This window comes from Anarrhichthys ocellatus, unplaced genomic scaffold, assembly GCF_004355925.1.
Source record: "Anarrhichthys ocellatus isolate YVR2014 unplaced genomic scaffold, GSC_Weel_1.0 scaffold44, whole genome shotgun sequence".
Classification (NCBI taxonomy): Eukaryota; Metazoa; Chordata; class Actinopteri; order Perciformes; family Anarhichadidae; genus Anarrhichthys; species Anarrhichthys ocellatus.
In genome coordinates, this window is record NW_022280074.1 from 2,835,703 (window position 1) to 2,849,854 (window position 14,152).

Here is a 14,152-nt window from a genome sequence, read left to right on the forward strand (position 1 = left end):
AAAGACAGAAGGTGGGGGTGGGTGAGGAGACAGAAAGAGAGCGGAGAGAGAAAATGGTAAAGAGAGAGAGAGAGAGAGGGGGGGGGGGGGGGGGGAATAAAAAATAGAACAAGGATGTAAAAGAAACCCAGATGAATGACCAAGTACTGTGTATTGTCAATTTGTAGATATGTGTGTATGTTTTGAACCTGCTTCAGACCAGGGGTACTCAATTACAATTCAAAGAGCTACGAGAATTTCCTGACCAGCAAAGGTCTGAACCTCATAATTACTAAATTGCATCCATCAACAATGTGCATTTCCATATCAATTCAACAATATTAAGACATTGCGGTTATATGGCCTGCACTGTAACCACTTAACTAGCGGCTAGCTAGCGGTAGCTATCTTAACCATAAACAAAATTGGTTTAAGGGCAAATAACTTAAGGCCTAGATTTCAAGTAAAAGAAAACAGTATGGAGTTTCCAGAATAAAATCAATAAAAAGTTCACTTTTTTTTTTTTTCAGTCTAGATGGAATTGGTGTCATTCTCTTGCTCCTGTGTAGATGCCCACTGGTGACCCTGGACCGGTACTTGGTTTTTAATGACGTTCCATAGGTGAGAAGGTTGACTCCCAGCTGTAAGTCGATCCAAACATGGTTCAGGAGCGCAGTGCTACCTTGGTTAGAGATCAACAGAAAGGAGCAGGTCAGCTGCTTCACGCTCCACGCCGTCATCTCTCTCAGTTTCAAATTTACTAGTCCGTTAAAAATGACCATCACTCCGAGTTACGACCTACACTGTTGATGTAATGCAGGAAAAGAGGACAGTTACGAGTTGATTGTCCTCAGAAAGCATCGCTAGCGCCTCTGCTTTCACCGCAACAGAACAAATGTTGATAAAAAAAAAAAAAATCATACAAATATAGTTGGGCCTAAGTCAACCCTGATTGGCACCTGAGGGAATTTTGAGTGGTTTCCCAACAATGTTGTCCTTTGAAAGTAAAAGGTCTATCCGTCAGATAATTGAAGTCACAAGGCTGGTGTTAAAAGGGCATGAGTGTGTGTGTGTGTGTGTGTGTGTGTACCAGTTGTTTGGCGTTCTCATCTTCCAGGCGTTTTTGTTGTCTTTCCCGGGTCATGGCTTTAGTCATCTCCTCCCTTGCCGCCTCCCTCTCTCTTTGTGCCACTTTGACCCATTCCTCCTTCAGTACTGTCTGCTGGCGCTCATACCTGAAACACATAAACACACACACACACACACAATCATGCTTCCTTTCCTTGCACACAAAGTGATTACAGTCAAACCTACTTTAAACATATATTTTCCACAAGGGGGCAGCATATACCAACTTTTATCACACCGGTCAAATACATGGAGTATCTCAGCTGAGACGATGTTAAGTCCCCTGTAATGAGACGATTACTGAGAGAAATTAAGAAAATAGTCATTTAAAGTTGGCTGCAATCTGTCAGCATCCGGTTTGATCTTCAGCAGGGACACAGAGGTTATCAAGACAACATTTAACATTTATAATAGAACATTCCTTTACAACTTTTCTTTGGCCGTTTTCAACCACTTTCACCAGTATTCTACAATCAATTCAAAGGGCTGCAATGAAACGTTGTTGATCCTTTAGACAGTCTGACCTCAACCTTACTGAAAGGAGGAATGTCTGATTGGAGATTAAACTGGGGAACAGTATAAAGGTTTTGTGTATGTTCTTTTTAATCTGTGTTTCCCTGGCTTTTGAATATTAAGGGCCACTGGCCCAACACAACTGACTATCATAATGTAATGTAACTTTGGTTCCTTAGCCATAAACCACTCGTCAGCTCCATGACATTGAATTGGCATCTCCCTGGAATCCAAAGTCAGCTAATGAACTCTTGCATTTATATTGCACTGAGCCCCCTTCATTATTGTTCATCCTGCATCGCTCTGTTCTGTTCTTTAATGTAACGTTACTGTAGCGACGGAGCCTCTCCCAGCTGTTAGCAGACTGTTGTGCTACCGGGCTAGCTAGCGAGCTGTACCCAGCATGCCGTTCGGCAGTGAAATTTTATAAATGTACAATTATTAGTGTTACAAATTGTTTGTGTGTCACAAACTGTTGTGTCGTGGTGTTTTGCCCTGTTAAAGAGCGGTAGTTGTGGGTTTTAATTGTCGTTATAAAGTTATAACCATGACTAGGGTTCCCTCTCAATACACTCTAATCACCTAGCTCCGACTGTAGCGCTCATAGTGGCGAACAATATATTTAGCTGCCCGTTGAAAAGTGACAGCAGTTGTTTCAGCTATGTTTCAGTATGACGGTGTGTGAAAAATGAATATCATACGGGAAATCAAAACCGGTATACCGGGTCCACCCAGCACTAACTTGAAGTATTAGATTCCAGTGGTGGCTGCATCGGATTGTTTCCGACTTGTGTGATCAAAACATTTCCAATAACTCCAGAGCGTTGTAAAGTCCAAAAGTCAAAATTGAACGAAATGAAGATAGATTCACAAGATGTTTTTATCTAATGAAATATTCTGCTTTAATTCATATTAGTGGGTGTTTAGCCTTTTAAGAACAACATTTTCACTGCAGTCTCCTGCTTGCCGCACACAAAGGGAAGCACACAGCTGTATTAACAGGGCGGTCTAGCAGCAATGTAACAGCACCATAAATTACACTTATTTATCCACAATAACAAAAATATGTTTCCATTTTATTTTGGATGATCATAAAATATGATGATAAGACATTAAAACAACCAAAAAACTCAATAGAAGATTGGAACGTAAACAACATGCATTCAGCAGCAGGGCCTTAGCTGTTAGTTAGCAGTGTTAGTCACTTTACATGAAAGTGATTCAGAGCTACACATTCGGCCCTACGTAGCTGTTTTTGCACATCAATATTCAAAGTTACTTTTATCATCCCTTGAATATTTTTCAACCAGTCAGACTCTGTATTGCAAAGCAACATTTTCTTTCAACCCACCTTTTCTGTTCTTCCTTAGCATAGGCGGCTGGTTTGCTAGTGCTGGACCGGGTACCGGGCTGGGCCTGGTGCTGAGGGCCCTGCTGGGGTCGAGAGCCTGGGCTGGCGCTGCGAGGAGCACCTGGACAGAGTGGATATCGAACAGAAAAAAAAAATGAGATGGTATGTATACATTTCTGACAAGTTCAAATGAGTGAAAAGTGTCTGTCTGTGTCTTAACTGCAGGAGACCAGTGATCAAATGATCTCTCAAGCTGCCAATAACCAGCCCTGTCACAAAGTGTCATAAGTCGGAGCTCAGAGAGTCTGAATAATGAAAACCATCCTGACTGCTTCAAGAGTCAGGGAGAGCGGGAGAGTGTGTGACCGATAGACAAGCTAGATGGGAGATTTACAGAAGTACAATGACTTATACAACAGTATTGTCTGACTGAGCGGTACACTTCATGACTAGTTAACTCACTTTTATGTCTGTGGAGTTACCCTTCCATATTCAAATGTGGAATTATAAGGCTACAAGTAAAGACCATTTTTTATTTTCCTTTCCAGAACACCCACTGTGTGCGTGTGTGTGTGCGTGTGTGTGTGTGTGTGTGCATGCACCGTACCTGTGTGCTCTTGGCAATATGTAAACAGCACATTAAGGTTTACATATTGTCGTGTTGTGAGGGACAGACTGTCAGGTGCATGTTACCTGTGTCTTTCTCAGGGCTTGAGGTTGGCGAGGACGTGCGTTCTGGAGCAATGTTGGCCACTCCTCTCATCCTCTGAAGAACATCTTCTGACAGCTAGGGAGGGATAAAGAGCAAATGTAAAAAAGGATAGGTAAGTAACAGACACAGAATCAACCCGTAATTGAACCTAGGATAGGCCGGACGTTTTTCTCTTCTTATTCTTTGCATTTGTTTGCTTTAAAACAACGAGAGGCCGCTCTGCAAGTTCCTACAAACTTAATAACAGTTTACTGGAGCACAAACCGTAGCATGCACATTACATGGTGTCGTATTCAAATGAAAATCAGCTTTTATCTTTTTTTAATCCGTTGGTTAGGACAGAGCAACTTATAAACCTGCAAAATGTTCCAGAATACAATGAGTCACTGTCGCTCTACTTTATGTGTGCATGTGTGTGTGTGTGTCCAGGGAAATGGCAAAACATACAGTTGTGTGAAAAAGTGTTGCCCCCTTCCTGATTTCTTATTTTTTTGCATGTTTGTCACACTTAAGTGTTTCAGATCATCAAACAAATTTAAATATTAGACAAAGATAACACAAGTAAACACAAAATGCAGTTTTTAAATGAAGGTTTTTATTATTAAGGGGGAAAAAAAATCCAAACCTACATGGCCCTGTGTGAAAAAGTGATTGCCCCCCCCTGTTAAAACATAAATTAACTGTGGTTTATCACATCTTTGGAAAGCTGGGTTCAATTTCTCTAGCCACACCCAGGCCTGATTACTACCACACCTGTTCTCAATCAAGAAATCACTTAAATAGGACCTGCCTGACAAAGTGAGGTAGACCAAAAGATCCTCAAAAGCTAGACATCATGCTGCGATCCAAAGAAATTCAGGAACAAATGAGAAACAAAGTAATTGAGATCTATCAGTCTGGAAAAGGTTACAAAGCCATTTCTAAAGCTTTGGGACTCCAGCGAACCACAGTGAGAGCCATTATCCACAAATGGCGAAAACATGGAACAGTGGTGAACCTTCCCAGGAGTGGCCGGCCGACCAAAATTACCCCAAGAGCGCAGCGACGACTCATCCAAGAGGTCACAAAAGACCCCAGAACAACATCCAAAGAACTGCAGGCCTCACTTGCCTCAATTAAGGTCAGTGTTCATGACTCCACCATAAGAAAGAGACTGGGCAAAAATGGCCTGCATGGCAGAGTTCCAAGACAAAAACCACTGCTGAGCAAAAAGAACATAAAGGCTCGTCTCAGTTTTGCCAGAAAACATCTTGATGATCCCCAAGACTTTTGGGAAAATACTCTGTGGACTGACGAGACAAAAGTTGAACTTTTTGGAAGGTGTATGTCCCATTACATCTGGCGTTAAAGTAACACGGCATTTCAGAAAAGGAACATCATACCAACAGTAAAATATGGTGGTGGTAGTGTGATGGTCTGGGGCTGTTTTGCTGCTTCAGGACCTGGAAGACTTGCTGTGGTAAATGGAACCATGTATTCTGCTGTCTACCAAAAAATCCTGAAGGAGAATGTCTGGCCATCTGTTCGTGACCTCAAGCTGAAGCGCACTTGGGTTCTGCAGCAGGACAATGATCCAAAACACACCAGCAAGTCCACCTCTGAATGGCTTAAGAAAAACAAAATGAAGACTTTGGAGTGGCCTAGTCAAAGTCCCGACCTGAATCCGATTGAGATGCTGTGGCATGACCTTAAAAAGGCGGTTCTTGCTCGAAAACCCTCCAATGTGGCTGAAGTACAACAATTCTGCAAAGATGAGTGGGCCAAAATTCCTCTACAGCGCTGTAAAAGACTCATTGCCAGTTATCGCAAACGCTTGATTGCAGTTGTTGCTGCTAAGGGTGGCCCAAGCAGTTATTAGGTTTAGGGGGCAATCACTTTTTCACACAGGGCCATGTAGGTTTGGATTTTTTTTTTCCCCTTAATAATAAAAACCTTCATTTAAAAACTGCATTTTGTGTTTACTTGTTATCTTTGTCTAATATTTAAATTTGTTTGATGATCTGAAACATTTAAGTGTGACAAACATGCAAAAAAATAAGAAATCAGGAAGGGGGCAAACACTTTTTCACACAACTGTAGTTGAACCACAGTAGGCAGCAGCAGCCACTGACTCACTGTTCCTATGACTCACAGGATTTGAATGTGCAGGCAGGGCTGTTAAATAAGGTCATCCATAAGGCTCGTCGTTTTGATTTCTTATAGACATGTTCACAATCATTGTGATGCATGGAAGACCACCAGAAGTGGCCAATAAACTCTTAACTTGCTTGAATTGCACTGGTTTATCTTTCATGGCTGTAAAACTTTACTAGCTTACATTTGAGTCTAGCTTACATTTGAGTCTAGCTAGGTCTGAAGGTGCCTTCAAATCCTATGGGAACTTTGGGGATTATATCCAACAAGTTCACAATAAAGAAATGTGAGCATTATTTTTATGGAAGTGCACATGGAAGTGGCTTTCAGCTTTCATTTTGAAGGCAGCCCATAATTGAAGTTAACACCAAAGCTGGTGGAGGGCACTACTTAACTGACCTTGAAGGTTTCTGGTCTGTTTTACCTCTGACCACACCCAGCAGAGTGCAACGCATGCACCTGTAACCACACTCAACAGGCTGTGAAGGGTTAGGGTGACACAGAGTGCACTTCTACTTCACTACAGCAAGGTGAGAACCTCGTCAACTTAAGGTCGGCAACAAAAAAAGTACATTACATTTTCTGCTGGTGTAAAGTTGCACTTTTTCAGGTAAACGACCCTGAAACAAAATCTGTGAAGGTTTTGGCGACAAAAACGGACACGGTCTGTCAGGCAAACCTCTGAAATAACATCCCTCTATCTAATCCATGGTGAGGAAGGAGGTAATGGAGGTGAGGCTGCAAAGGTGAAAAAGGATCAAAGGCTTGGCTTATACGTTCTGCAAAGGTAGCCGCAGTCACTTCTGTTGTTCCTGCCAATTATTTTCTTTCACAGCATTACAAACATTCTTATTGTCAATTTGCAAATACATTTTAGGATTAGGAGCACTCGCTTCTTTGCAAAAAATTGGCTCAACAAATCTTTCAGCGAATGCAAATGCATCAGAATCCTTGTCACGTTATTGCATGAAGGTATCAGTCGAGTTCCCTATTCCACTATTCACTACATTAAAACATTTATACATAGAGTAGTTAAATATCTTTTGGCCACATATACAGTTATATGACTTTTTACAGTATTATTTGGCACTAGACAAAATTCCGACATTTACAATAGCACCTGAAAGCAGCAGCAGCAAGAGGAGAGAACAGCACGCCAAACTTCATTCGAAATTTGCAAATTTCTAGCTCCCTGGTTATGGCCCATATCTTCATCGCTACAACAACATGAATCTCTCCTTGAGTTAACAATGCATCTACGGTGCACCTGAAATGTTCCATATAAATAATAACGAGCGTTAACGATTGGTTCGCCTCTTAACTGGTAGCTGAACGTTGTTAGCAAACGCTGGACAGAAGCTAGTAAATTGTCAAAATTGTGCGATTTCTAATTAATTTATCACTGCAGGGTGGATGGTTTATACGCAGAGTTTACCAGAAGACACTGGAGGTTTATAAATGACGTTTGATCATCTGCCAGGTATGTTGTTTTGCCGATAAGCAAGGCATACTTTCACCTGTAGTCCATTACGACTGAAGTCTGGCGTAACGACACAGGGTAATGTTTCAGGTGGTACATCCACCTGCCCCAGCATCCCTTTACACCCTCATCACTCCAGCAGTCGCTTCACGGGCTGCTGACCTAACGTTAGTTTAACTCAGAATTATCGGTAAGTTAGCGTTGCTGTGTTGTTCTTATACAGTCTATTGGTTGCAACGTGCTAGCGGCTAGTTAGCGCTAGGCGCACCACTAAAGTAATGTTAGCACGGCTTAACGCTAGCTAAATTAGCATTACCTTGACTCCACGAAGAATCCTGACTCTGTCCTCATCGTCAACACCAAAGGACACCTTTCTGGTCGTACTCTCTCCCGACCCCATACCTTCTGGTGTCAGGGGACAGCTTTGCTGATGACTTTGCATAGAATTAAGTTAGTAACATGAATTGATGTCCTGCCCAATGACAAAATGTATGACAGATGGGATCTGGGTTGCCAGATTCGTCCTAAACCATCCCCCTCTAACAGATGTTTGTAAGACTGGGAGTAGGTTTTTCTACCAATAAATTAATAAAACAAGTAACTTAAATTATTCCTAGCTAACACAATTGTTCTGTATATGTGTACAGGTGCATTTAGGTTGAATAAAAACGATAAAATATCCGTTAGTTGCCTATTTACTGCCCAACCTGGCAACCTTAATGTCAACTAAAGCACCCTTGAATTAATAAACGGTCAAGAGCCAATCATGTACAATAGAAACTGTCAAACGTAGAAGTATGATACACAGGCATCATCACAAGAGTTTAATTGTTGCACAAACATAAGCATGTCTCATATCCAGCCTAAATGTCAGTGTTCACACACATCAATGTTTACTGTATATAAAGAACATAAAAAGGAAAACATTCATGAGACATTCAGTTAACTTTTAATACACAGACAAATGGAAACACAATAAATCTTAGCATCTCAGATAAACAGATGACCAAAAAAACCACAAAGCAAATTCATTCACGGAACACCCATATTGATCTATATACCCCACAAAATGCACTCTCATCATGAATGAAAAAACATGTTTTTGTAAACAAATTATCTCGTGATTTAAATGCTCCAGTTCCATTATGCCCTCATTGTTTTGTATGATAGCATGGCATTTTAAAGTATTGTATGTATTGTGGGATATAACCGACTTTATTTAGAAAACACTTTGCATACAAGACATGTAGCTCAAAGTACAATTAAAATGAAACCCATTTAAACAAAGGCACAAAGACAATAAAAATAGACAATCAAAAGAAATGAGTTGAGAAAATATGTGCGAAGGCTTAAAAAAACAGACCATTAACAATAATAGAAATGAAGGAATTATTATTTGGCATAGAATGCCAAATTATAGGTTTTCAGCTGTTTTTAATTTATTATGTGTATGTATTATGATAATTGTGTGTATTTAAAAACCCAGCACCTAAAGATCTGAGAGCTTTTGAAGGATTACAGAACGAGAGAGTCTGCATTGTAGGCCGGTCCACAAATCATTGGGGGCTTTACAAATAAAAGCTCTTTATGGTTCTTTTACTTCAATACAAAGAAGTAAAAGAACCTTAAAATATTTTCTAAAAGCTACTGGGATCCAATGGAGTCTAAAACCAAAGCAATATGCTCTTGCTTCCTGGGAATCCACATCACAAAGGATCTGACATGGGCCCTTAACACCTCTCACCTGGTGAAGAAAGCCCAACAGAGGCCCTTCTTCTTGAGGAAACTCAAAAAAGCCAAACTCCCCTCTCAGTTCCTAGTTAACTTCTACAGGAGCACCATAGAGACAATTATCTGCAGCTGCACTGCAGAGAACCGGAGAGACCTGGCCCGGGTAGTTAAAACAGCACAGAGGATCGCAGGAACCAAGCTCCCGACTGTGGATACGGTATATGCTAGGCGTCTACACAAGAAGGCTAGCAACATCAGCAAGGACCCAACCCACCCAGGTCACAGTCTGTTTGTCCCCCTGCCATCGGGGAGAAGGTACAGAACTATACAAACACGTACAAACAGACTGAGGAACAGCTTCTTCCCCAGAGCTGTAGCCTCCATCCATCCCCCCCACAGACACACCACTGTAGCTGCAACTCAGTCATAAAAAGCTAGCACCACCCACCCCATCAAGCTGCTGAAAATTCTACTGACTTTACTGATACACTTTATACTCCGTTTGTACTGTCAAAACAAATGTTTACACTGCACTGTTTACACAAACTTTATTTTATTATTACTTTAGTAACATTTTTATTCCTTTTGTATATTTTTATCTTTAGTAACGTTTTTTTTGTTCCTTTTGTGTATTTTTATCTTGCATTGTTTATCGTTGTTCGCTGCTGCTGGCTGGCTGAGGGCTACCAAACGAAATTTCGTTGTATCACTACAAGGACAATAAAAACCTCTTTATCTTATCTTTAGGCTAAAAGTTAAGCGGCACAGTTATGAATAAGTTTGACATTTTTTTTAATTCTCTGTTTGGGTAGACCAGTAAAAAGAGCACTAAAACAATATAATCTAATTGAAATAAAAGCATATCTTTTAAATATCTTTTTCTGCACTTGTATAAGATATGATACTGTTTAAATTGTGATAAAAAGCTGTTTTGGTTACCTTTATGTGAAACTTTACTCTGGCAATGCCCAGGCAAGTTACTTGTGATTTAATCACATCCCATTGTGCAGTGTGATCCAGGACTGCGGTGTGTTTGAATGTATACTGAATGCCGGATAGACCGCCTCCTTGAACACAGCCCTGAAGGTGTGGAGGTGCTCCCTGCGCCCTTTGATGTTGTGGAACATCAATGTCCCCGCCTCGTAGTCCAGCGCTATCTCGATCCTCAGCGGATGATGGGTCATTTCCCCCAGAGCCACGTTGCAGGAGGACTGGCACCCTGTCAGCTTGCCGTTTTTCCACTGCAGCCGCCAGGAAACTGAGTTGTGACCTAAACGACTGTGGTCCCCACGGCGAGGGATGCTCTTGTAACACACGCCCAGCGACCACATGCTGTTGGCCCCCACCTCCACCACCCATACATGCTCCCCGCTTGAGAACCCCTGGCCACAAAGAACCTGAGGCGCGCTTGTGAAACGCTCTGGGTGCTCCGCGTATGTCAGCTTGGCGGAGCTGTACTTGACTGTACGCTGATCATTGGAGACCAACAGGCTGGGGTGGGCGGTGCAGAGGTTGAAGGTGAGGTCCAGGGGGTTCAGGAGTATGTGGAGGGAATCCAGGAGGCCGGTCATCTCTGAGCAGAAGTCTTGGGTTTTGAGGCCCGCCTGGAGACGCTTGGTGTTGAGCGGTGCTTTCGAGGCGATCATGGGGGGAATGGGGCCGGTGATGACTTCTCTCAGCTTAGGTTCAATCATCATGAACCTGGAGAGCAGAAGGATTTCCTCAGTTGAGGATTGTTGCTGCTATGTGTGCTTCTTTGCGACACGTCTTTACTTATGTAGGCTGTGTGTGTGTGTGTGTGTGTGTGGACCTATCTGCTTATCTTATATTTCACAAGCGCCAATAGCTTACAGTGCACATGTTTATCTTGCACGTTTTTAAAATTCTATATTACTCAGTTTGTAAAGCTGATCATGCGAATGCAATTCATTTTCATGGTGCATGTGTTGACTAACCTCTTTATTTTTTTGTTCTCATCAATCAATATACTATGGGACAATGTAAACAACGTTTGCAGGGAAAATATTCTTTTTGCTGTTGAGTTACTATTTCTTTCACTGGGTTTAAGAGTAGGGTTGTAAAGGCAGTTTCGATGTGTGTTGTACCTGTGTATGAAGATGCACGCGTCTGTCTCGCTGAGGGCCTGCGTGGCACTTCGCTGGGCCTCCGCTAACTGCTGCTGTTGCTCTTCGAGTGCATCCAGTTCCAACTGCCAGCTTTTCCTGCGCATGCACGTCTCCTCCTCCAACAGCACGCGCAGACGCTCCCTGTACCTGAACACAACACAACAGCGTTGCATCTAAATAAGGGTAGATTGCGTGAGCTAAATAGCACAAGAAGCCTAATTTTCCTTTACAATAATTCACCACTTGTGCCATATAGCGTACGGTCCTAAAGAACAATCATATTGATTCAGATTTTTTTTTTTTCACATGTAAGGAAATCAAACTTTAAAAACTAAAACAATGATGTAAACTATCTTCTAGTCCAGTTTTAGAGCTGTTGTCAAATAGTCTATGACATTAAGTTTACTGGCAGTCTAAAAACAGGCTGAGAAACTGGATTCATCTCATGAAGTGAATGGCACGTGAAGTCACTGCTTCAACCTGCTCTTCAAGCCTGAAAGAAGAGCCGCTTCTGGTAATCTGATGAACACATTTACTGTAAATCCTGCGTGAATGACTTTACACATGTTCTTACAGTTATAGTAAAGGGAGAGTACTCCAACAAAAACAAAAAACAGTTCCATCACTATTTAAATGTAAAGAAGAGTTGACCCATCCTCTGTTAAAACTTACATAGTACATCATTTTACTCATTTAAAAAAACGGTGTGCATTAGGATTGGTTGTTTTTAAATTAACTAATTAAAGATAAAGACATTTCCATTCCTTTATTTTATCTATTCATATCTATTTTTAATGTCATGGCTTTTAATAGCCTATGTAACAATTCCATAGAATGTGATGTTATTCATATTCACCATTAGTGAGCATCACAGTCACGAAAAGCAACAGGTTATGGTTTGTTTTTTCGTTTTCTGGTTGTGACATTTCTAAAGAGATTGAGATCAGTGTTATTGTCCACAAATGACGATGAAGGGGTGAAAGGTCCTGTTATACATTTACTGCCATCCACTGGACCATGAAAGCCACTGAAAACATGGTTTAAAAGCTTTTTAAGTATCCATGTCTTCATAAAGTAGGACACTTGCATATTTTAATACACCTGCTTCAGGGCACCATGTGTGACTTTTAAAGGCAGCATCAACACCAGCACACGTGCAGCATGTTACCTGTCCACTAGAGCAGCCATACTCTCCATGACAGTGACTGCCTTGTTGACCAGTTTCTCCCCTATGGCTTCAGACGCTCCCTGCTCCTTTGTTGTCTTCTGAAGGAGACTCTCGGTCATCTGCAGCCTGCAAGAAACCACCTGCAAACACACAAGTGACATTTTGAGTAACGGGCTGTGAACAAGGCAAGGGGAAAAAAACCCATTTCCATGTTGCAAGTGAAATGGGTTGAGTTGGCTCTTCTGCTGAGCACTGATGGAATTTAAGTGTTTGAATCAGTCACCTGGAACAGGGAACTCCCTTTTATCCTGACAGAAGTCATTACCCTGTTCTCTAAAGTCAGAGCATTTTTTGCATTCTCATCATTCACCAGTTACAAAGCACGGTGGCACTGAGCCAGACAGCCGCCAGCCAAATTATTTTAAAGTTCTGTAAAAGTCTGCATACATTTTAATTTAATTTTAATCTAGAAGTTTCCTTGAAATAAAGAGTTGTATTTCAACTTAAGCATACAATATACATTCATTAAGATTATTGTACTCTATTAATAGGAACGTTATTTGTCTTGTCAAGTTGTGTGCTTGCATGTTGATAAATGATCGGCATGTTCACCTGACATGCTCTGCACTGACTAAAGAAATCTCTGGGTTATCAGTTTGTTTTAATTTCCCGATAAATTATTTTCAGGAAATTATTCTAAAGTTTGACCGTAAAACAGAACATTACCTTGTCTTCTACTTTATCACCAAATCACAATATTTTAGACGTGAGCAAAACTAATGCTACAATATCACAGTCGGAAAAATGCCTCTGGAATAAAAGTCTGGAAAACACAAATGAAACAACAGAGCTACCATGCTGCGGTTCTCCAACACCCGTCTCATCTCCTCTTCGGCCGCGTCGATTGTGAGGACGTCGTGGTTCTGGTGATGGCCTTCTGTGAAGCACGTGCCGCACATCAAGCTCATGTCGTTGGAGCAAAAGTACTCAAGGGGACGCCGGTGGGTGGCGCAGCTTTTGGTCCCCAGCTCATTCAGGGGCTCCACCATAGTGTGCGCACTCAGCCACTCCTTATCCTGGTGTCTCTGGAGGTGCCCGGAGCACAGCGACACCTCGCACCTCAGGCAGGTCTTCACAGCCGGGGACTTTTTGTCGATGCAGTGGTCGCAGAGAACCTCCTCCGTCCTCTCAGGCTCGCTCTCAGGGCGCCTTTCCAGCTGCGGCACGCTGGCTTGGTAGCCCTCGATGATGCTGCAGAGCTTGAAGTTTTTCCTCAGGGAATCCACACCCTGATACTCCTTGCGGCACTCCGGGCAACGTAGAGATGTTTTGTCCGTCCCGTCGATGGTCTTGCAGATGCAGGCCAGACAGTAGTTGTGGCCACAGGGGAGAACTACCGGATCGGAGAATAACTGGAGGCAGATGGGGCAGCTCAGCTCGTGGGCTAGCTGCTCCTCCGGCTTGGACGAAGACATGGTGGGAGGTGGTGGTGTTGGATGCTTCTTAAGTTGCTTGCCGATTATTTCTCTTGTCGCTCTTGACAAAACCTCCAACACTTACCTTGCCTCCACCTTTAGTCCCTTCTTCAAACTGTCTCCTCTTCCCAGGCCGGTGAGTCTACGATGACAACAGGTAATACAGACGGTATACAAAACAAACAAGGAAGTCAGCTGCCGTTTATAATTCATCAGAACTGTAGAAGGCGTATCCATGTATGCAGGACAGCATTCCTTTCCAAGAGGCCCTGTCCTCTGCGCTACCAGAAATTTCCACCACCACAGGGGTTGCTGTTGATGGTAAAATTATGCCACGCATGACAATAGTCATGTGG

The 14,152-nt window shown here is 42.2% G+C and overlaps 2 protein-coding genes across 4 annotated transcripts in view; both read right to left on the minus strand.

Annotated features, from left to right (window-relative positions):
• The window catches only part of LOC116395226 (MICOS complex subunit mic25a-like), an 86,901-nt gene extending 79,101 nt beyond the window's left edge, over nt 1-7,800 (minus strand). For all 3 annotated transcript variants that reach the window (XM_031868935.1, XM_031868933.1, XM_031868932.1), the window contains exons 1-4: nt 7,613-7,800; nt 3,665-3,758; nt 2,972-3,092; nt 1,070-1,214 (exon numbers count right to left, since the gene is read on the minus strand). In XM_031868935.1, coding sequence (XP_031724795.1) covers nt 1,070-1,214; nt 2,972-3,092; nt 3,665-3,758; nt 7,613-7,738 — 486 coding nt within the window. In that variant the 5' untranslated portion in view covers nt 7,739-7,800. The remainder of the gene's footprint in view (nt 1-1,069; nt 1,215-2,971; nt 3,093-3,664; nt 3,759-7,612) is intronic.
• Nucleotides 7,801-9,604: 1,804 nt separating this feature from the next.
• On the minus strand, nt 9,605-13,876 carry LOC116395202 (E3 ubiquitin/ISG15 ligase TRIM25). Its single transcript, XM_031868877.1, has 4 exons — nt 13,176-13,876; nt 12,322-12,461; nt 11,133-11,300; nt 9,605-10,728 (listed from the first exon to the last, which is right to left on the minus strand). Exons 1-4 carry the CDS (start codon nt 13,794-13,796, stop codon nt 10,020-10,022), a joined length of 1,638 nt encoding a protein of 545 aa, XP_031724737.1. The 5' UTR covers nt 13,797-13,876; the 3' UTR covers nt 9,605-10,019.
• Between the last annotated feature and the right edge of the window lie 276 nt (nt 13,877-14,152).